The 21,761-nt window shown below is 43.5% G+C and overlaps 1 protein-coding gene across 3 annotated transcripts in view; it reads right to left on the bottom strand.

The window, feature by feature from the left end:
• FYB1 (FYN binding protein 1) overlaps nt 1–21,761 on the bottom strand; it is a 301,988-nt gene that overhangs the window by 158,734 nt on the left and 121,493 nt on the right. For all 3 annotated transcript variants that reach the window (XM_077462820.1, XM_077462822.1, XM_077462821.1), the window contains exon 2: nt 3,137–4,205. In XM_077462820.1, the coding sequence (XP_077318946.1) occupies nt 3,137–4,205 (1,069 nt within the window). The remainder of the gene's footprint in view (nt 1–3,136; nt 4,206–21,761) is intronic.

Below are 21,761 nucleotides of genomic sequence, written 5' to 3'. Positions count from 1 at the left end.
CTGGTAACCGTAAAAATTTTTTAAAGCGTCGCCTATTGAGATTTTTAGGTACCGTACTTTGTCGTCAATCTACAAGTGCGCGCAGTTATAAAGTGTGACATGTTTGGTATCTATTTACTCGGCGTAACATTATCTTTCACATTACGCAAAAAAATTGGGCTAATTTTACTGTTTTGTTTTTTTTTTATTCATGAAAGTGTCCCTTTTCCCAAAAAGTTGCGTTTAAAACACCACTGCGCAAATACCGTGTGACATAAAATATTGCAACAATCGCCGTTTTATTCTCTAGAGCCTCTGCTAAAAAAATATATATAATGTTTGGGGGTTCCAAGTAATTTTCTAGCAAAAAATATGGATTTTAACTTGTAAACACCAAATTCCAAAAATAGGCTTAGTCATGAAAGGGTTAAACAAGTGTAATTTAACTGTACTTCTGTCTCGGTCTGACTCATGGTTTCTGACAGTGTGTGAATGGACACACAAAGCTGTGGCTTGGGAGTGTACCTGCTTGGGTGCCCCAGAGCAAACTACTTGCTGTAGAGGCACCCGGCAGGAGGGAGGGGCCAGGAGCAGAGCCCGAGAAGAGGAGGATCTGACCTGCTCTGTGCAAAACCACTGCACAGAGAAGGTAATTATAACGTTTGTTACCTTTAAAAAAAAAAAGACTTTAATATCGCTTTAACAGTGGGGTAATAAAGAGGATTCACTCATTTTATAATTTCCTGGGCCTAACTGAGCAGACTGTGCTTTTCATTTATATTCACCTAGCCATTCTACCACTAAGACACATCCTGCCCTACAGTAAGAATGCCTACTTACTGTACTGTATCAATGGAGCAGCAATGTTGCCACCTCAATAGAGCAGCAGTGTTGCCACCCTGGAACAGGACTACATATCACCTCCCTCTCTCCCAATTTCCACAAGATAGGTGACAGTTTTTGTTTAGTCTCCAGAGCTAGCTGGGAGCAATACTAACTGATAACAGTCAGTAGAGGCAAAGCGTACTGTAACTTATCAGCTGCCAAGATTTCTAACAGGATCCACAGGTGTTTTTTGCATTTATTAAACAGGTATATAAAACTGTTTTATTGGTAAGAACCACCCGCCCACAATGTACTATGGATGGGTGGCCTGTGCAGGCCAAGCGACGTACTAGTATGTCGCTGCCTGCTTCCAGGTTTAGGGCATGATTGTGCACAGCGGGAGTCTGTTAGCAGAGATTAAATTACACACAGGTGGATTCTATTTACTAATTAGGTGACTTCTGAAGGCAATTGGTTCTACTAGATTTTAGTTAGAGGTATCAGAGTAAAGGGGCTGAATACAAATGCACGTCACACTTTTCAGGTATTTATTTGTAAATAAATGTTGAAAACCACTTATCATTTTCCCTCCTCTTCACAATTGCGTGCCACTTTGTGTTGATCTATCACATAAAATCCCCATAAAATACATTTACATTTTTGGTTGTAATATGAAAAAATTTGGAAAATTTCAAGGGGTATGAATACTTTTTAAAGGCACTGTATATACCACTAGACACTATAATTTTCACGCAAACCAATCAATATACACTGAGCCCACGTACACACGGTCGGAGATTTTGCCAACCAAATCCGTCGGATTTTGCCCCGTCGGATTTATTCCGACGGATTGTGTCCGAAACTGTTGCATACACACGGTTGGGCCAAGTTGGCGAAAAATCCGATCTTTCAGAACGTGATGACGTAATTTCATTACGATGGGACTACATTCAGGCTAGTAGCCAATAGCTTTGATGTAGGAATTTGATCTGAGCATGCGTGGCACTTGGTCCGATGACAATGCTCTACACATGATCGGATTAGGTCCGTCCGGCCCAGTTGGTCGGGAAATATTTCCAACATGTTGGAAAATTGGGTCGGACGGAGATTTGGACGGAATCAGTCAGATGCATACCACACACAGTCGGATTATCTGATGACACGGTCCGATAAGACTCATTCCGACAGGTTCTCCGACCGTGTGTACAAGGGCTTACAGGGGGTCCACGGGTTACAAACAAGATAACATAGGGAAGGGTTATCACCCCTGTAACATTTGTTTAGCTGTCTGTGCCCCTGTACAGAAGATTTCACCTCACTTTCTGTCCCAATGATAATTGGATTTTGAAAATTTTGGGTTATTAGGGAAACAAGGATTGGTAATAAAGCATCAGTGGAGACACCTTTTTCCCATATTAACTCTTACAGGAGAGAATTTCCCTTCCTAGACGTAGATTTCCTCTTACTTCCTGTTATCTCCCTCCGTTTGGAAGTAGGAGTCGTTTGTAAGTAGGGGACCCCCTGTATTGAGATTTTGTTTTACACATGCAGTAGAATACTTCTAAAGGTTTTTTTTTTTATTGGATATTAAAACATATCCAATAAAAAAAAAAAAAAATTCTTTAGAAGTATTCTACTGCATGTCTAAAACAAAATCTCCAGCAGAAAGTAAAAAATATTGTTTTTTTTTAAATTTTCGGTCTTTTTTTTTTTTGTTTATATTATAAACAATAAAAAACTGCGGTGATCAAGTACCACTAAAAGAAAGCTCTATTTGTGTTGGAAAAAATTATTTAAAGTTAATTTGGGTGCAGCGTTGCATGACCGTGCCATTACCATTTAAAGTAGCGCAGTGCTAAATAGCCCTGGTCATGGATTGAGTAAAACCTTCTGGAGCTGAAGTAGTTAATAGTCCAAACAGGAACATTGTTAGTGTTTATACACACTTTAAATAATATGCTATGTTTATTGGTCTTTTAATGCTGAAATAGTTATTTTTAAGCTCTACTAAAATAATAAAAGGGGTAAGAGCTCGGCATTAATAATCGATAACAGTCAGGATTACAGGTCCAATCTGATGACAAACAGTTATTCAATAAGTGATTTTTATGCATATCTACTCACTGTGCAGACAACTTTGGAGCCAGCCTGATTACCTTGGGAACATCAAGAGATTAGCCCTACGCATTTTGAACTGAAACAAGATGGAGACCACTGGGGCCTAATTTAAAATGACAAAGCCCTGAACCCTCCTGTTTTGGCCATGTAGCATGAAGCAGTAGATAAACATTTAGTTTCACATATACAAACCGATAATAAAATTTCAGCTTACCGGCCCGCTTCCTGAATTTTTCTATATCCACATTTGGTGGTCTTGTAGGTTTTTGAGGTGGAGGACCTAATTTGGCTAGAGATGGTAATGGCTTTCGTTTTGGTTCGTTGGGATCTTTTGGCATTTCTAAACTGTCCGGGACAGATGATGTTCTAGGATGTTTTAGTCCGAAAGGTGAAGAACTGTTACCATTTTGGTTTGTTTTCATTTGAAAATCTTTGACTATGGAGCTAGGTTTTGGGCTGTCATTTGGCTCCTCTGTGCTTTTATTTAGAAACGGACTTTGGAGTTGTTTAATACCAGCAGGCCTTAATGGTACTCCATGGAAAGGTTGCGAGGAAGGACTTCCAGACGTGTTTTCTTCTGTTGATTCCTTTATCTGTTTTATAAGCTTGTTGTCCGGGGAACCCGAAAATGTCTTTGCTACCAAGTTGTGTTTGTTGAAACTGTTCTCACTTGGGGATCCGCCCATGTTAATGGGAGGTTTCGCCCCAAATGGCGGCTTCTTTTGGAAAGGAGGTTTGGACTCATTTTCTGAAGTATAATTAACTGATTTAAGTTGCGATGGTTTTGGGAAAAGTGTCTTTTCCTCAGTTCCCTTCGGCTCTGGTGGAACGGTTGGCTTGAGTCCACCAAACCTAGCTTCCTGTGAAGCATTATTAACAGGCACAAAAGGTTTGTTAGCTATAGGTTTTGGAAATGGGAACTTTGGTTCTTCTGTCTGTTGGCTGGGGGTTTTAAATCCAGATGGTTTTGGAAATGTAGTTTTCTCTTCCCTTGCTTGGAAGTTTGTGTTAGAAGAGACAGCAGTCCTGTTGATGCCTCCAACTGGTTTTACAAGTGGCGGTTTGACTTCATTTGCCGGAGCTTTTGGTGCCAGTACAGGTTTTGGAACTGCTGGTTTCTTAGGTGTTAATCCTGGTGGACTGTTGCTCGTTGACTCAAATCCTTTTCTTCTTTCTTGAAATGATCTTAAAGCAGGTGGCCCTGGGGAATTCTCTGCCTCCTCCATGGGACTGGGAACTCCACTGAACATAGCTGCAATCGACTTCACATTTGTGCTTTTCTCCTGCAAGCCGAAAGGAAGAAAAGAGCTCAAGTGAAAGGTTTCACATAGCACAAGCACACGCACACAGATCTTTCAAAGGCTTCCTGAGCTGAGGCTTGCAACAGAGCTGATTGGTAGGATGTATTTTACAAGTATCTTCCTGTATGGCTAAATAATGCTGCATTCTTACTTAGTTTAGTATACTTTAGTTTTTCTTTTTATATAACATAACCATATCTGTTTAGCAACTTTATTTACTTTTAACAGGTGCATATACACTTTGGCCTACTTGAAAGACACATCTGCACTTTCATGTACACAAAATTATCTTTATTGTTTCAAACTACATAGGCATTTTACATCTGATCTATTTACTTATGTCGTATTGAAGTACAGGTACTCCTCACTTAATGACCAGGTTCCGTTCCAACGACCAGGTCGTTAAACGAATTGGTTGTTAAATGAGGAGTCACAAGAAATCAATATTTTAAGCATTCTTAACTGCTGTACCGTACTATATTGTGAAAAAAGGTATAAACACAAAACTCCAGCTCATTAAAGAGGGATTCCACTAGAAACAAAAATATTAAAAGCCAGCAGCTATAAATACTACAGCTGCTGACTTTTAATAAATGGACACTCACCTGTCCCAGGGTCCAGCGATGTTGGCAGCCGAGACCAATCGATCGCTCGGCTCTCGGCTGCTGCCATTCTCGGTGAGGGAATCAGGAAGTGAAGCATTGCAGCTTCACTTCCCGGTTCCCTACTGCGCATGCGTGAGTTCTAAGAGCTGGTTGGAGGGTAGGAATACACCCCCCTTCACACAGGAACAGAGCTAAGGCTGTCAATCAGCTGGAAGTCCCTTTCCTGTCACCTTTTTTCTCTTGGTGTCAGGAAAAATTCTTAGTTCTTTCTGTTGCTTCATTCCTTTGCTATCAGCATGAATCACTTCTGACACTTAGGCCCCTTTCACACGGGACGGATCCGTAATGATCCGCCCCATGATGATCCGCTTGCTCAGCGGGGATCGCTCCGTTGTCCCCGCTGAGCCGGCAGATGACAGGACAGTCCCGGCACACTGTGCAGGGACCGCCCTGTCAGCTCTCCGCTCTCCTCTATGGGGGATCGGATGAACACGGACTGTCTGTCCATGTTCATCTGATCCGCTCTGCAGATGGATAGAAAAATAGGATTTTCCTCCATCTGCAGAATCGGACCATAGCGGAGACGGACAATATCGGGTGTCAGTGGATGTTCATCCGCAGACACCCGCTATCCCATAGGGATGTATGTATGTCCGTATTTCATCCAAAAACGGATGAAATACGGACATACTATCTGCATGTGTGAAAGGGGCCTTAGTGCTCTTAATTGAGACTAGTACACACATATAGTTACATAGTTTGTTAGGTTGAATAAAGATACCAGTCTATAAACACTCACATCAGTCTCTACCCTCAAGGAGCCCACAATTCAAGCTCCCCAACTCCCATTCATATACTAGGGCCAATTTATTTTTGGACAGAAGCCAATTAACCTACCAGCATGTCTTTGGAGTGTGGGAGGAAACCGGAGTACCTGGAGGAAACCCATGCAGGCACAGGGAGAACATGTAAACACCAGGCAGGTAGCATCATAATTGGGATTCAAACCAGCGACCCTTTTTACTGCTAGGTGAGATGCTACCCACTACGCCACTGTGCCACCCGCACTATAGAGGGATATGCTTTGTTCACATTTCATGTCTGAAGTTTACAACCAATTTAAAGTGTAAGTTCACCTTTACAGAAAATCTACACTGGACCCCCTCCCCATCTCCCCCGATCCCGGTATACCAGAGTCCCGCGATTCCTCGCTGTGAGACCCCAAGTCACGATTCACTGGTCCAGGGATTTGAAATCCCCATGGCTTAATCTCCTATCCATAACTCTCAGCATGTACAGATAGGGGCATTCTAATTGGTCAGCACCGTCACAAGGATGACGCTGACCAATCAGAACCCACTTAGCCCGTCTTATTCATACTGGAGGAGAGGCGAGAAAGCCAGGAGGATTTCAAATCCCCAGGCCAGTAAAGTGATGTCCCGGTGTCTCACAGCGGGGATCACAGGACTCCGGTATACCGGCACTGGGGGGGATGGGGAGGGAGATTTTCTGTAAAGGTGAACTTACCCTTTATATTTTGTTTATAACATGCCAACAAATTCAGGAGTACTGTACAATGAAAGGGTAAACATGGGGCCAGACACACCTCTGCCTCATTGTACAGTTTTGAAAGTGACAGTTTTTGTCCCCTTTCCATTTCTAGCCTGATCAGTGGACACTAATTTAGCACTGTCATACTACCATATAATTTCCCAGTATCATCTGGCTTCAGTTGCAGTGGCTGGGAAGGGAGCTTAGTAACACCGAGCCCATCATTTTACCAATGGAAACTCTGCTCTCAATGCCATCACCTTCATGAGTGCTACCAGAGGCAGTCAGCTCACCTTGCCTCGTGGTAGGAATGCCCCTGGCTGGGGAAGGATTCTGAGGTTCGGAGTCAATCCCGAGGGACATGAGCAGGAAAAACTGAGCTGCTATGACACAGATGGGAGGGGGGAGTAGTGGAAGTAGAACTTTTGAGCCGCTGTTCAAAGGGGTAGCAAGGTGAGCTGATTTACTGACAGAGGTATTTGAATTTCACTTTAGCAATTTTTTTGTGAAATTTGAGGATGAATTGCTCCTCTGTGCCTACAGTTACTGAGGTCAGTGAGAGCTAGTTTTAAAACAAATTTACTGCTTAAAATTAACGATGAAGATTTTTTTGTTAGGTGACAATACATGAAGAAACTGTTGAGGGTGGGTCCTGTCCATCATTCTTTTTTTTAATTCTTTAGTTATATAGTCATATTACATCCAAAAACGTAAGTGTATTTGATCAGGAATGAATTTCTACTGACATGTTTCCAGTGGTGTGTATACTTTGACAATAGAAACGTAACCAATAACCGTCAGACTAATAGGAACCACATTATATTTATATAGTAAATTGTATCAAGAAAAACAGATCAAAAGGTAATGACCCAATGATTCATCACTGAAACAGAGAAACACTAGAACCTCCAGCTTCAAGTTTGTACCTGCTGTTCTCCAGAGAAAGCTGTCTGGTGCTACTGGGTGCTAAGATCCACCCATTGTCTACTACAGCCTTTAACCTTTCCAACACAAAGGGACCCTTGAAATAACTTTCCAGTCTCAGGGAACCCCTGCTAAAAAAATGACTATGTCTACAACTCATGACGCATGTGTGATGGCCAGTGGGAAGAATGCTCCTTACACTTGTGGTCTTTCTGAAGAATTACCCAAAGACAGATGGCTAAAAAGATCAGTGGTGTCTATAGAAACATATCTGAGAAGCAGAAATTGTTCCATGCCGAAGAAACTCATAGCAACCTCTGGAGGAACCCTAAGCTTCCATGGGATCCTGGATGAAAAACCCCGGTCTACTAGATAAGAAGTTGTAGGAAGCCCTTGTAAAAGTTTTAAGTTTTCTATCTTCTGTGTCCATCTGTCCTAACTCAAATTAAAATAAAGCACTTAAACTACTTTAAAATGTGAACCTACTTTACTTCAAGGGAAAGTATTTGGTATTCCTGTGGACTAGAAATGTCCTTAGCCCTTGTACACACGGTCGGACATTCTGACAACCAAATCCGTTGGATTTTGTCCGATGGATTTTGTCCGAAACTGTTGCATACACACGGTCGGACAAAGTTGTCGGAAAATCCGATTGTACATAACGTGATGACGTTCTTTCGTTACGACGGGACTACGTTCAGGCTAGTAGCCAATAGCTTTGGTCTAGGAATTTGATCTGAGCATGCGTGGCACTTTGTCCGTTGGAGTAGGCTACACATGATCGGAGTATGTCCGATCAGAGCATGTTGTCGGAAAATTTTATAGACAAGTTGGAAAACTTGGTCCGTCGGATATTCCGACGGGAACAGTCCGATGGAGACCACACACAGTCGGATTATCCGACAATACGGTCCGATCGGATACATTCCGTCGGAATCTCCGACCGCGTGTACAAGGGCTAAGGCCGCGTACACACGAGCGGACTTTTCGACATCCAAAGTCCGACGGACTGAGTCCGTCAGACTATCCGATCGTGTGTGGGCTGCAACGGACTTTAGCTTCGCTAAAGTCTGACGGACTTTAGAAATGAAGCATGCTTCAAATTTTCCCGACGGAACTCCGCCGGACCCGGTCCCCTTCGAAAAATCCGCTCGTGTGTATGCTACTCCGACGGACTAAAACTGACGCTAGGGCAGCTATTGGCTACTGGCTATGAACTTCCTTATTCAAATCCAGTCGTACGTCATCACGTTCGACTCCGTCGGAGTTTGGTGTGATGGTGTGTGTCCAAGTCCGTTCGGTCGAAAAGTCCGCCAGAACTCCGTCGGAACTCCGCCGGAACTCCGGCGGAACTCCTTTGGAGGTCTGTCGGACATAAGTCCTCTCGTGTGTACGGGGCATAAGAGGAAATCCCACTTGTGTATGCAAGACCCCTTCAGGTGGAGGCATTACAGTGTTAAGTACATAAGGATATGGTTTTAGAATTCCCATTTAGCAGAGGCTCAGGATCCCCTGTTACCCAGGTAATACAGTGTTGTGAGTGTAATTACTGCATAGTCATGCTCATTTCACATGAGCCCCCAAAACAGGGTTATATGTATATCTCTGCAATGTCTTTAATACGTACAGTATATACTTACTGTACTAATTGACTACAATGTCTAACCAGAGGACCCACCAATATTTAGGCTACATACGAAAAAAGAACAGGAATTCTTCTACAACAACCTTTTTGGTCTAGAAGTCTCAGCAGCCATGAAAGCCAGGAAAAAAAAGTAAAAATCAATAAAATAAGTCAAGATGGCTAAATATTTTCTCCCGCAGCCACTCTGTGGAACATTGCTAACAATCCCCCCTCTTAGCCATATAACCATAGAAAATGGGTGATTGTCACGTGTTCATCCTGACTATTTTGTCTGTGATCCATGTTATGCAGGCATGTGGACAATGAGGACAATGAGCATACTTAATCGCTGTAAGCTTTTCTCTTTTTTTGCACAAAACCCAATAAAAATAATTGAAAAGAAAATGGCTCTTTGTGTGGACAATCTGTGTGTCAGGTTACAAGCAATATTTCCCATTTCGGTCAGCTTACATGTCTGATGGATTGCAAGGGAGCTGAATGTGAAAGCTATAACTACACCATGTGAATGCTACAGGGACCCAACAAGAACAATGCTGACTAACTATATATAAAGCCAATTCATATAGCATTTTGTGGTTTTGGGACCTAGATGCTGTTGAAAATGGTTTTTTTTTTCAAAACAAGGACTACCTGTGGTTAAAGTGGTATTAAAGCTGTAGTAAATATTGTAAAAAAAAAAGAAAAAAAATCCGTCTTGCAAGGCAATGTCATAATGTGCTTGTATGCATTGCATACTAGCACATTATGAGAGACTTACCTAAAAACAACGCAGTAGTATGCTGTCACCGCTGGCAGGGCTGCCATCTTTACCAGGTATTCCTTCTGGGTTTGAGGCCTCCAGTCATCTCATTGGCCGAGCGCAATGACATCACTCCCATGCATGCGCACAGGAGTCACTGTTTACGACACAGACTTCCTAAAGGAACGTTCCTTCTGAGCACATGTGCCAGTGATGTCAGTGGCTGCTGCTGAATGGAATATCCCTTAAATGGTGCGCATTTAGGAGATATACATTTTCCCTACAGGTAAGCTTTATTATAAGCTTACCTGTAGGTAAAAATAGCTGATTATATTTTACTTTAAATCCCAAAACAAAAATGTATTAAATTGCAGCTTACCAAATCTTAGCTATGGTAGCTGTATTCTTTTCTTTTTTAGGCTTTTTTTTTCTTTATTTACACCTGGTGATCCAGTCAGCAAGTCTATAATTTTTTAACTTCCTTTAACAGACCAAGTAGTCCAGACAAAGTAGCAGAGGGTTGAGACAAACCATTTAACATTGGCAGGTGTGCTTACAATGATCATCTTTTATTTATATATGGAAAACCTTTATCCCAAAAGTAAAAAAACTGTTGCTACACAGGGGCGGCCCATCTGTTAAGGAGTCCCGCCTCTCCTGTCCATTGCCATCTTCCCCTATTCATGTGTCCGGCCCCTTTCAGGATGCCAGACGCATGAATTACAATGCGGGGTGGGTGTTTTTTTTAAGCACCTTATTAGAGCTGGAGGCTTGTTTTTTCCACCCCCCCCCCAAAAAAAGCACCAGCCGTCACTGTTGCTATAACTGTTTATAAAGTGTTAGCGGGGGTTCAGCTTCTATTTGTTAGTCAAGTCTATCTAAATCTGATAGTTTAACACTTCCCTCTCCCCAATGTTGCTGTCAAAATATGTCTGCTTTACTACTTCATCCAGAATGGAGACACCTAAAGACAAGAAGTGTATTACTGTCTGGCATAGGTGTGCGTACGGGTGTGCCGGGTTTCCCTGGGCACACCCTAATCACCCATGTTGTCTCCAGAGATTTTCCCCAAAATGCTGCATCCAAGAGAGTGTGTGGCCTGCGCTACCTGTGAAACAGTTTCACAGGGAGCAGAACGTGAGATTTGCCAGAGCTGTTCAGTGTATGAAACTGTCAGATAATGACACTGCATGCTGGGACAGACACCAGCTGTCAAAAGTCAGTGGTGATGTCAGGGTGGACGGGACCGAACGGCCATCAAACACCAGCCAATGGGATGGGTCTGGGTGGGCTGCTACATTTATGTGACCCTGCCCCCTCTCTGAAGCAGCTCAAACATTGGCTGGTGTTTATAGCGCTTGGTCACACCCACCCCGACATTGCGGCTGAGTTATAAGTCATCATAACTCAGTCGCGATTTCGGGGGTGGGCAGGACCAAGCGCCAACACCAGCCAATGATTGGACTGCTTCAGAGAGGGGGCGGAGCCAGATAAATGTACCAGCCCGCCCAGACCCATCCTATTGGCTGGTGTTTGGTAACTGTTCAGTCCCGCCCACCACCGACATCACCGATGTCTTTTAACAACTGGTTTCTCTCCCTACATGCAGTGTCATTATCTGACAGTTTCATACACTGAACAGCTCTGGCTGCCTATCAGTGCCAGACAATGCTGCCAATCAGTGCCAACCAGTACTGCTTATCCGTGCCAGTGTTTCTTATTAGTGCCAACCAATTCTGCCTATTAGTGCCAACCAGTGCTGTCTATCAGTGCCAACCAATGCTGCCTATCAGTGCCAACCAATGCTGTCTATCAGTGTTGCATATCAGTGCCCATCAGTGCTGCCTATCAGTGCAAATCAGTGCTCATAAGTGCTGCCAATCAGTGCCAATCAGTGCTGATAAATAGTGCCGATCAGTGCTGCCTATCAGTGCCACCTATCAGTGCAAATCAGTGCTGCCAGTCAGTGCCCATCAGTGCAGCCTATCAGTGCCAATCAGTGTCCATCAGTGCTGACAATCAGTGCTGTGAATCAGAGCCTATCAGTGCCCATAAGTGCTACCAATCAGAGCCCATCAGTGGTGCATATCAGTGCCGCCTATCAGTGCCAATTAGTGCTGCCTATCAGTGCCACCTATCAGTGCTACCAATTAGTGCCCATCAACACTGCCAATCAGTGCAGCCTATTGGTGCCCATCAGTGCTGCCTTAGCAGGGATGGTGGAAACCCCTCTACAGGTAATTGCAATACAAATTACCTTCAAGTGCAACAACTTTTTTGTTGAGAGGTTCACACCATTATAGCACTTTGTAATTTTTATTTTTTAGAGTTTTACACTTAATTGTATATGTTTTAGGTACGATTATAATGTGAATTATTGCACTTTAAGTTAATTTCCCACCACCCCTGCTAAGTCCACGTCCTTATGGACCTTGCTTTGTGCACTGGTGCGCAGCCATGTTGGAACAGGAAGTCGTCATCCCCAAACCGTTCCCACAAAGTTGGAAGCATGAAATTGTCCAAAATGTCTTGGTATGTTGACGCCTTTACTGGAACTAAGGGGCCAAGCCCAACCCCCACCCCCAAAAAACAACCCCACACCATAATCCCCCTTCCACCAAATTATTTGGACCAGTGCACAAAGCAAGGTCCATAAAGACATGGATGAGCGAGTCCTGACCTCACCCCAATAGAACACCTTTGGGATGAATTAGAGCGGAGAGTGCGGGCCAGGCCTTCTCGTCCAATATCAACACCTGACCTCACAAATGCCCTTATGGAAGAATGGTCAAACATTCCCATAGACACACTCCTAAACCTTGTGGACAGCCTTCCCAGAAGAGTTGAAGCTTTTATAGCTGCAAAGGGTGGGCCAACTCAGTATTGAACCCTATGGACTAAGACTGAGATGGATTTAAAGTTCATGTGTGTGTAAAGGCAGGCGTCCCAATACTTTTTACTATATATATATATATATATATATATATATATATACATACATACATATACACACATATGTGTGCTTGAGCTTTCGGGTTCACACCCTAATGCAATAGGCTGCGCACGCCTATGCTGTATGGATCACAAAGTGGAATAAAGGAACAATAGCCTAAAAAAAGAAAACAAATGCAGTCACCTCAAGAATTGGTAAGATGCAATGTATTATATGTTTGGGTTTATTATTGCTTTAATATAGTCTATAATTGGTAATTTTTAAAGTTTGAGGGCTGTACAGAAAATATAAGAATATAAATAATATAATATGAAGGACTGTACAGACCGTAGTAGAAAAACGAAGGCAAGCGGCAGGACTATGGTATTTCACCGACATTAAAGAGTATGTAAACCCAAAGTTTCACGTTCCTGAAATGTGCCTTCTGTACCATGTACTTATATGAAAGACTATCCTGTTCTCTTTGAATTGCTTCCTTTGTGTGATATACCTGGTGTTTCTGACCACACTAGACATGAGAGCACAGTGGGGTCAGTTCTGTTTTGACTCCCCCCCCCCCCCCCCAATCATTCACTGTATTGCTGTTTCTCCTCCCCCCAGCTCTCTAAGCTCATTATGAAGCTGACAGCACAGGTTATGCAATCACTTATAAAAAAAGAGGTAGAAAAGGTATTACACTACATCTTTCTTTTTTATCTATACACAAATGTTTTGACTTTAATTTTTATTTTAAACTGAATGGGTTGTTTAGCCCTGGTTCACACTGGAGAAATTTGGCTTGTGATTTGACATGCCAAACTGCATGCCAAAATCGGTGGCACTCTCTGGCAATGGCACCGTCCGAATAGGGGTGACGCCGCATTTGTGGCACTGCATCGATTCCCAAAAGTAGTTTCTGTACTACTTTTGCTGATTTCCATACGAATGTGGGCAGAAACACGCACAGGTGTCTCTGAAATCGCCCCCGAAGTCAATACTAACATGCGGGAATGAAATCTTGCAAGTTCGGCTGAACTATCACAATTTCATTCCCGCTGTCAGTGTGATCCTAGGTTTTAAGGCGAGAGTTTACATACAGTATACTTTAGATTAAAAAAAAGTCCACATCAAATGGCCTGGCATTGGTTGTGACAGTTCCCCATAACATGTATTCTCATAAATATCACTCAGTGCAGCCAAAGGAAACACAACTGCCATGCAATTTAATTCATTTAAAAGATGGCCGTGATTAATTAATACTTCTAAAGTACTTGTCTTTTACAGAAACGTCCCACTCAACAAGATGAAAACATGATCAGTAATGAAGTAAGAAGCTGCTTTTGGTTCTCATAATGCACTCACTGTACACACACACACACACACACACACACACAAGCACACACAGTTAGTGTCATGACAAGTCACTGTAAACCTGAAGACGATGTGATGGTTGCTAAAGCCACTTCCTGATTACACCAGACATGAACTGGCTTCTGCAGATTTTCTTTTTTTTGAAAAGCATTATCTACAGCAATGCTTCTTAAATTAGAACGTATTTCCCTATTCTTCCATCAGAAATCTAAACAACAAGTATCTCATACAAGGATAGTAGGCATAGCCAAGGTACAAATCTTCCTGCATGACCTGCCAGCTTGCTAGGGGCTTTTGTCTCTTCTTTCCTGCTTCTACCTTTGATGAGCCAACAGCAACATAGAGCAGAGAGACATACAGAGGTGGAAAGATTTGAACTGCCAAGTCGTAAAAGGGCCAGACAAAATCCACCTTCTGAGCTTTTGCAACTTGCTGCTTCTTCATGGGGGTGACCTACCATTCCCAGGCATTCTTTAAAGGAGACCTGATGGTGGATTGAGGCTGCAAGTGAGCAAGATTTTAGGACAAGCATTTTGAGAATCATTATGTGGCATGCAGGGCCAGGTTAAGAAAGGAAAGTCTCTCACCTCGAGCATTATGTCCAAGTAAGGAATCCACAGACAGGTGTTCAAGCTCAAAGTGTTCTCCAACACTGCAGGTAACAAGAAACTATGAAAAGGAGCCGGAAACTCTGGTATCCGTATCGTAAAAGTGACATAAGTTAGCTAATGTGAGAGCCTTAAAGGGATTGTAAAGTACATTTTTTTATTTTTTAAAAATAACAAACATGTTATACTTACCTTACCTCCACTGTGCAGCTCGTTTTGCACAGAGTGGCCTGAACCTGCTCTTCTGGGGTCCCTCGGCGGCTGTCTCTGCTTCTTCCCGCAGGTACTTCTCACGTTCATGCGAGCTTCCTCGCATGGTGAGAAGCACCTGCGGGCGCGCTTCCGTGACATAGAATGCATTAAGGTAAAAAAACATTTACCTTTACAACCCCTTTAATCATAGCCATAGCGATACGGATACCAAAGTTGCCGACCTTTTCTCGTTATTTCTGTAGCGATGACACTTTGGACAAGGTTTCTGTCATGTACAAATTTAGTTTTTGCCTCAGAACAGTAACGGGGTTCTGAGGGTTAATTATGTAGGTTTAACTTTGTACACATGACCAGGCAGAACTCTAATACAGCCCAGCCAAATTGATGTCAGTATTGCCGCGTACACACGATCAAACAATCGGGTGGAAAAGTCCAGCAAACTCAAGTCCACCGGACAATCCCCCCGTGTGTAGCCTCCGGCAGACTTTTTTAACCCGAAAGTACGGCGGACTTAGAAAGTAGTTTTGCACGCCAATCTTCCCGCCGGACTTGCATTTCGGCCGTGCGTATGCCAGTCCGCCGTACTTTTGAAATGAACGGACTTTTCCCGCCTGGAGAAAAGTCCGCTCATTTTGAGCGGGTCTCCAGGTAGGCGGGGCCCGCGAAGGAGACGTCGCTGACCCCGCCACCTGGTATGGACTTAAAGGGGAACCCCAACACCGGAAAAAATCGGCGTGGGGTCCCCCCCCTGTCCACCTCAGACCCTTGTCCGAGCACGCTATCCGGCCGGCCAGGAAAGGGGGGGACGAGCGAGTGCCCCCCCCTCCTGAGCCGTACCAGGCCACGTACCCTCAACATGGGGGGTGCCTTGGGGAAGGGGGGCAAGGGCATCTTCCTGACAACCCTGGCCGTTGGTTGTCAGGGTCTGCGGGCGGGGGGCTCATCGGAATAGTAAAAGAGCTAGAAGAAGATAGCGGAGGAGTCCGGCGAGAAGACCCCCGAAGACGGAAGACCCCCGGAGCTGTGCAATAAACTATTTTTACTCTGTGTTGTGTTTTTTTTTTTTTACTTTTTTTCACAGGTGAATGGGTAGAGGTACATTGTACCCCATACTCATTCACATAGGGTGGGGGGCCGGTATCCAACGGCCAGGGTTGTCGGGAAGAGGTCCTTGTCCTCATCAACATGGGGACAAGGTGCTTTGGGGTGGGGGGGGCACGAGGCCTGGTACGGCTCAGGAGGGGGGGCACTCGCTCGTCCCCCCCCCCTTTCCTGGCCGGCCGGGTAGCGTGCTCGGACAAGGGTCTGATGTGGACCTGGGGGGGACCCCACGCCGATTTTTTTCGGCGTTGGGGTTCACCTTTAAGTCCATACCAGGTGGCGGGGCCAGCGACGTCTCCTTCGCGGGCCCCGCCTACCTGGAGACGCGCTCGAAATGAGCGGACTTTCCTCCGCGTGTGTGGGCGAGCCCGTTCATTTTAAAAGTACGGCGGATAGTTTGGCGGACTTAGTACGCCGTATTAGTCCGCTGAAAAAGTGCCGTGTGTGGGCAAGTAGCCCGTTCGGAAAGTCGGACAGACAGTCCGGCGGGAAGTCCGCCAGACTAAGTCCGCCGGATAGTCGGCTATGTGTGTATGCGGCATTAGGTGCACATGACAGGCTCAGAACCAGGCCTGGTTGGATGCTTTAGGTATCAGCATTCCCCGGAACCAATCAGTGGGTGCACCGGGCCCCGCTGAGGAGTCTGGGGAAGAGTACTTAAGATATTGAAGTCATGTGTTCCTGGTTCGTTCGTTCGTTCGAGAGCTGCCTGTTCCTGATTCTGGCCCGGGGTAGCCCCGCGAGGGGTCCCGGTCACGGGAGCGTGTGTCACTCCGTTCGGGTGACTAACCTCAATAGACTCGCCTGGTCTGGGGTAAGGATCCATCTGTTCCTGAGTCTCGGAACCGGCTGGCCCGAGGCGCAGTAACTGAGGGAGGATTCAAGGTGTCCGGGTGTGCTCTCGGCTTGGAGGGGCACCGCAGCTCGTGTAAGTGACCGGGGGAGGACTCTTCGGAGGAGGGCCAACAAGCTGGCATCCCAAGAAGTGCCTGGTTGCTGGGTTGTGAAGGACATTAATGAAACCACGCTTTTCCAGTACTGCCAAGGAGACAGAGAACGTTCCAGGTACTGAGGAAAAGGTTCCTGTTCACTTTCTGTTACCAATTATTCAAGGTCAGAGATTTCACAAGTTACGGATCAAAGTGCTGACTGCCATAATCTCTGGCTAGAGATTTGTTCAGCTTTGAAGCTGCGAGTGGCTACTCTCTGGGTGGTATTAGAGACTTTCTGATGATTAGCAGTTCAAGGTGCCTGAGTTTCTTCACCCCTGCCCTCTGTTCCCATACGAGACTGTGTTTGTTGGATGTTACCCCAATAAAAACCTTTCTAAAGGACTTTTATGGTGTCAGCGTCCAAAGTTGTTGGGTACTAACCCTGGGAACCCCTAGACGTGGAAGAACAAGCCAAGCGGAGGTAACCGGTAAGCCCAAAAGTCAAGGCTGCCCTATCAAGGGTTATGGCCGCTACATTTCTTGATAAAAATGGTGTACCTATAAAAAAGGGGCACATTGCAAAGTAACAATTTAACAGAATCATACTAATTTAACCATGTCGCAAAATCCCCTTCTTTCAATGGTCCATGGACCAAAGGTAGTAACACTAGGCCTCAACCACTGTACGTGTGCTTCCACGCTCCATCCATCTCATCACAGGGGTAAGTGGCCTGCTTTGGCATTTTGAAGTTGGTATCAAAGGACCTTGTACCAGACCTGATGGTATGACTAAGCCCTGTGGACCTGACTTGGCATTCGTTTTTGTGCTCAACAATTCTCATCTATTGGTATTGAAATGTAACCAGCAAACTTCTTGCCTGGACTGTACTGTATATTCTTTAATTTATCATTAGGAAAGTTCCTCTTTCTGTTATGCAATGCTCTTATTTCATTACCAGGAACTATCATTCCATGGTCATGCAAATTATTGCTACAGGCTCCTGTGAAAAGTGTGACTTTAGAACCAGTGCTGTAGCTGCTGACGTAGAAGGATCTATTTATAAAAAAAATGGCTGTACAAATGTCACAGCATTTGCACAGCCATCATGAATAATCCCCATAATATATCTGATATGCTTATTTCCTTTTATCATCAGCACCATCGTGTGGCCATAATGTGGTATTTTACTGATTAAGGTATTTCAAGAAAATACCGAATCGTGGATCATGGATCATGGTGGTCACAATAAACATATGGACAGATTATGGGAATTATTGGCAACAGCTGTATGAATGCTATGATATCTGTACAACATTTTTTTTTTATATAAATAGCCTCAACTAAATTGGCCACTCGCTTAGCGGAAGTGAAAGCCCTGGGAAGGCACAGAGACTCAGAAAATGTGAAAAAGGAGTCAGGTAGAATTGGCGCTATACCTTTAAATTGGTGATATGTTTTTTCATTAACATTAAAAAATTATAAAATTATCAATACTATTATATAGTGTGTTTAACAAATTATTGTAATATTAGTGCCCATGCCCTTTGCAGGGACCTTGTACCAAAAAAATGTGTGTATATACTGGTGATGATTAGACAACCCTAATCAGTGTTTAGGAAAAAAATTTGAAGTTACGCTATATTATAGTGCTGTGATGCTACTGGAATAATTATTGAAATATTATAGGGTACAAGCTGCCTCTACTGGGTAAGCCCCCCCGAAAACGAGTGGGGCTTATTAGTATATGGAAGGGAAATCAGGTAGAGTTGGCGCTATACCTTTAAATATAAACCTTTGAATATATATATCTCAATATGATATTGGAATAATTTCTAATCCATGCAATTTGCTAAACAATTATTCATCCATATTAAAAATTAAAAATTAAAAAGTATTGTGAATTATGTGCCCAATGACAGGAGCCTTGTGCCCCTATGGGAAAAAAAAAAAGATTTTAGATGGAGGCCTCCATCTATTAGTGGTGTTTAGAGGTGACGGGTCCACGTGGTCAAGTACTATTTCATTGAATAAACAAACTTTAATTCATTTTATATATACAATGGACATTAATTATATTTTTTGTATTAATTTACATATGGACATTTGAACTCACAATTTGTTTGTTTTTTTATCTCATTGGACACTTGAGTTTAATAAGATTTTTTTCACAATATTTTTTTCACGATATTTATGTGTTCGGTTTCACAGCTTTTTTTCTGATCATATATTTTTTTTGCACATTTTTTCAGGTCACATTCACATTTAGTGGCCAAGCGCTGCACTTTATTTCTTTTGTTTTCTTTGTGCCCAGTATCCTGGCTATGGTGTTCAGCTGCTGATTTTTTATAGTTTTTTTACTAAGCGCAGATTTTTTCTATTTTTTTCATGTAGGATAAATGAATGAGACCCAAGACTGGATTTTAGCTAATCTTACTGTGCAAGTTGAGCAGGTGCAAGGGGCAACATATTGTGATGGGCAGTAAATTCAGTGATTTATACCTTAAAAAGATGTGTCCTAAGAAATTTTATGAAATGTTTTAAGAGATGAAAAAATAAAAAAAATATTGTGCACTGCCTAACACAGGATGGTGCCCTTAGCACCTGGTCAATATGGTTGGCTTTTTTCAGTCTTAAACTGTAGTAAACCCAGCTTTTGAACTTGTACCCACAAGTAAGTCTATAATAACGCTTATCTGTAGGTATGGTGAATATCTCCTAAACTTGTGGTGTTTAGGAGATATTCACATGGAAAGCAGCCGGAGATGTCAACGGTGCATACGCTCTGAAGGGATGGCATACTACAGTTCGTTCTGCACTTTTGTGACCCATTTTTAGCCGACAGCCAGTTATAGCATGCTGTCAGCAGGTCCAGGCTGTGGAAAGATCCCAACATTAAAGTCAGGATTCAACCAGATGCCTGAACCAGCAGCTTGCTCGGCCTCTCAGTGAGCCGCAAAGACCCTGAGCCAGCCGCTTTCGTCCCCTCCACAGCGTGGCATTTCAGTGAGCTTGGGGGAGGGGGTGGGGCAGAGCATGGGACTGACAGTCACCACTCTTTGCTCACTGAAAGCTGAGAACTGAGTAATCAGCGGCCTTTGATCCCTCTGTTGTTGGGCTTAGAAGCAGCAGGGGACAGATGCAACATTGGATCGATGCTCCATCCACCTAAACATCTCTTTTAAAAGAAAAAAAAACCCTCTCCCTCCTAAGAACCCTCTCTCCCCAAGCAAAGATTCCCACTGTAAAAGATCTCCCCCCCTCAACCAACCCACCAAAACAAAAATATCTCCCTCAGTCAATACCCTCTCCCCCAGCAAAGATTTCTAATTATGAAGAAAATCTCCCCAGACTGGAATTCTTACTTCCTCTTTCCTAAAACAGAAAAATTGATGCCTCCCCACTTACCAGACCTCAGATTTAGCACTGCACAGAAGTAGAAAAACTTCTGCATACCCAGTCTCAGTTTGGCTGTATCAAATGATACCTCGAAGGGGGAGTCTAGAAGTTCCCTCAACTGTGCACTGTCAATTGCCGGTGATGTGTCGAATAGTGTACCCCATCAGATAGTGTCCACCCTGTTCTGTGCTTGCGCAGTAAGTCTCCGAAGATAAACGGCGCCTGTGCTGTGAGTCCAGGTTCAAGCCCCACCATCCAAGTGGACATAGAGTTAGAATGAAAAATAGCCGAGTGAAGCTATAACAAAGTATACAACAATCGAGGCCCTTAAAGATCAGGTGTAGTTCTCCAGGATTTGTGGACCACCATCAGGCCAGGGATGCACAACATGGGACCCACGAGGGACCACACAGACATACTATCACCAAGGGAAGAGGAGCCATTTGGTTAGAGCCAAATCAATGAAATGAAATATAAAAAAAGCACTTATTTCCCACCATCAAACAATTGCACTCAGGGAGTTTTGTGGTCTTTTAAAGTGCATAAAAGTCAACTTGACAAAATTATTGGATATATGGCATATACTTTTAAACTTTAATGAGAAATTATGCTCATAAGGGGCTGGAAATTCCTAAATGCGATCCCTCATAGGGGCCAAGCCAAAGTTCACTGCACATTAGACTCAACCCACGTATACTAACAAGGTTAAAAATGGCATACTCAGAGCTGCACCACCCAGTCACATCTCTGGACTGGCTGGTGTTCACATCACATTTCCTATTGACCGGTGAATCTATGAGCATGAGCATCTATGAGCATTACTCTGGGTGGTACATCTCTAAAGCACCCAAAGATTGGCAGGATTCACCTTTGGAGAAATTCTAGTTTTATTAATTTAGATTAATTATACGTGACTGCCTTTGCATTGTTAGTACAATGCTGATGTACCAAAATGTAAGTGTATGCTGTGACCATCGATCTTCATTAGCTTTAGGTGCATGACTCAAAAGTATTGAAGACAACCACAGCCAAATAAATAGAGCTTTTAAAAGAAGCCTTGTGACTTGTAACTTAAATGCTTTTTCTTTCCATTCAACCTCATATGCCCTTTTGGACAAGCTCTGGGGCTGTAACCGACCACTGTGTTTTTGAACACTTGTACGCAAGTACATTTATATATATATATATTTTTTTTACATTTTCAGAGTTTACGTACATTTATGGTTTGCCCATGCAGTTCAAAGCCACAGGTTCATGTCACTGGTGGACCCTCCAGTTGGTAATACCTACCTAACTTTTTATTCCCTGCATCTTCCACCAGGCACAACATTGGACTAACCCAAGGTTTCCTCTATAATTTAGAGAATAAACAGGAATGAGTATACTCTCCCTGCCCCCATATGATAATGCTGGGTGTCTGAGTGACCAATCCCTAAACGTATGGGATAAAGGAGAGCTAGTTATATGAGGCCCATACTCAGAAGTCCCTAGTGTTGTTCTTCACACCTGGTGGCCAAATG

The sequence above is a fragment of the Lithobates pipiens genome, unplaced genomic scaffold (genome assembly GCF_037356315.1).
Source record: "Lithobates pipiens isolate NorthernLeopardFrog02 unplaced genomic scaffold, aLitPip1_a1.2 Scaffold_3, whole genome shotgun sequence".
NCBI classification, from domain to species: domain Eukaryota; kingdom Metazoa; phylum Chordata; class Amphibia; order Anura; family Ranidae; genus Lithobates; species Lithobates pipiens.
This window is presented reverse-complemented; position numbering and strand designations above follow the sequence as displayed.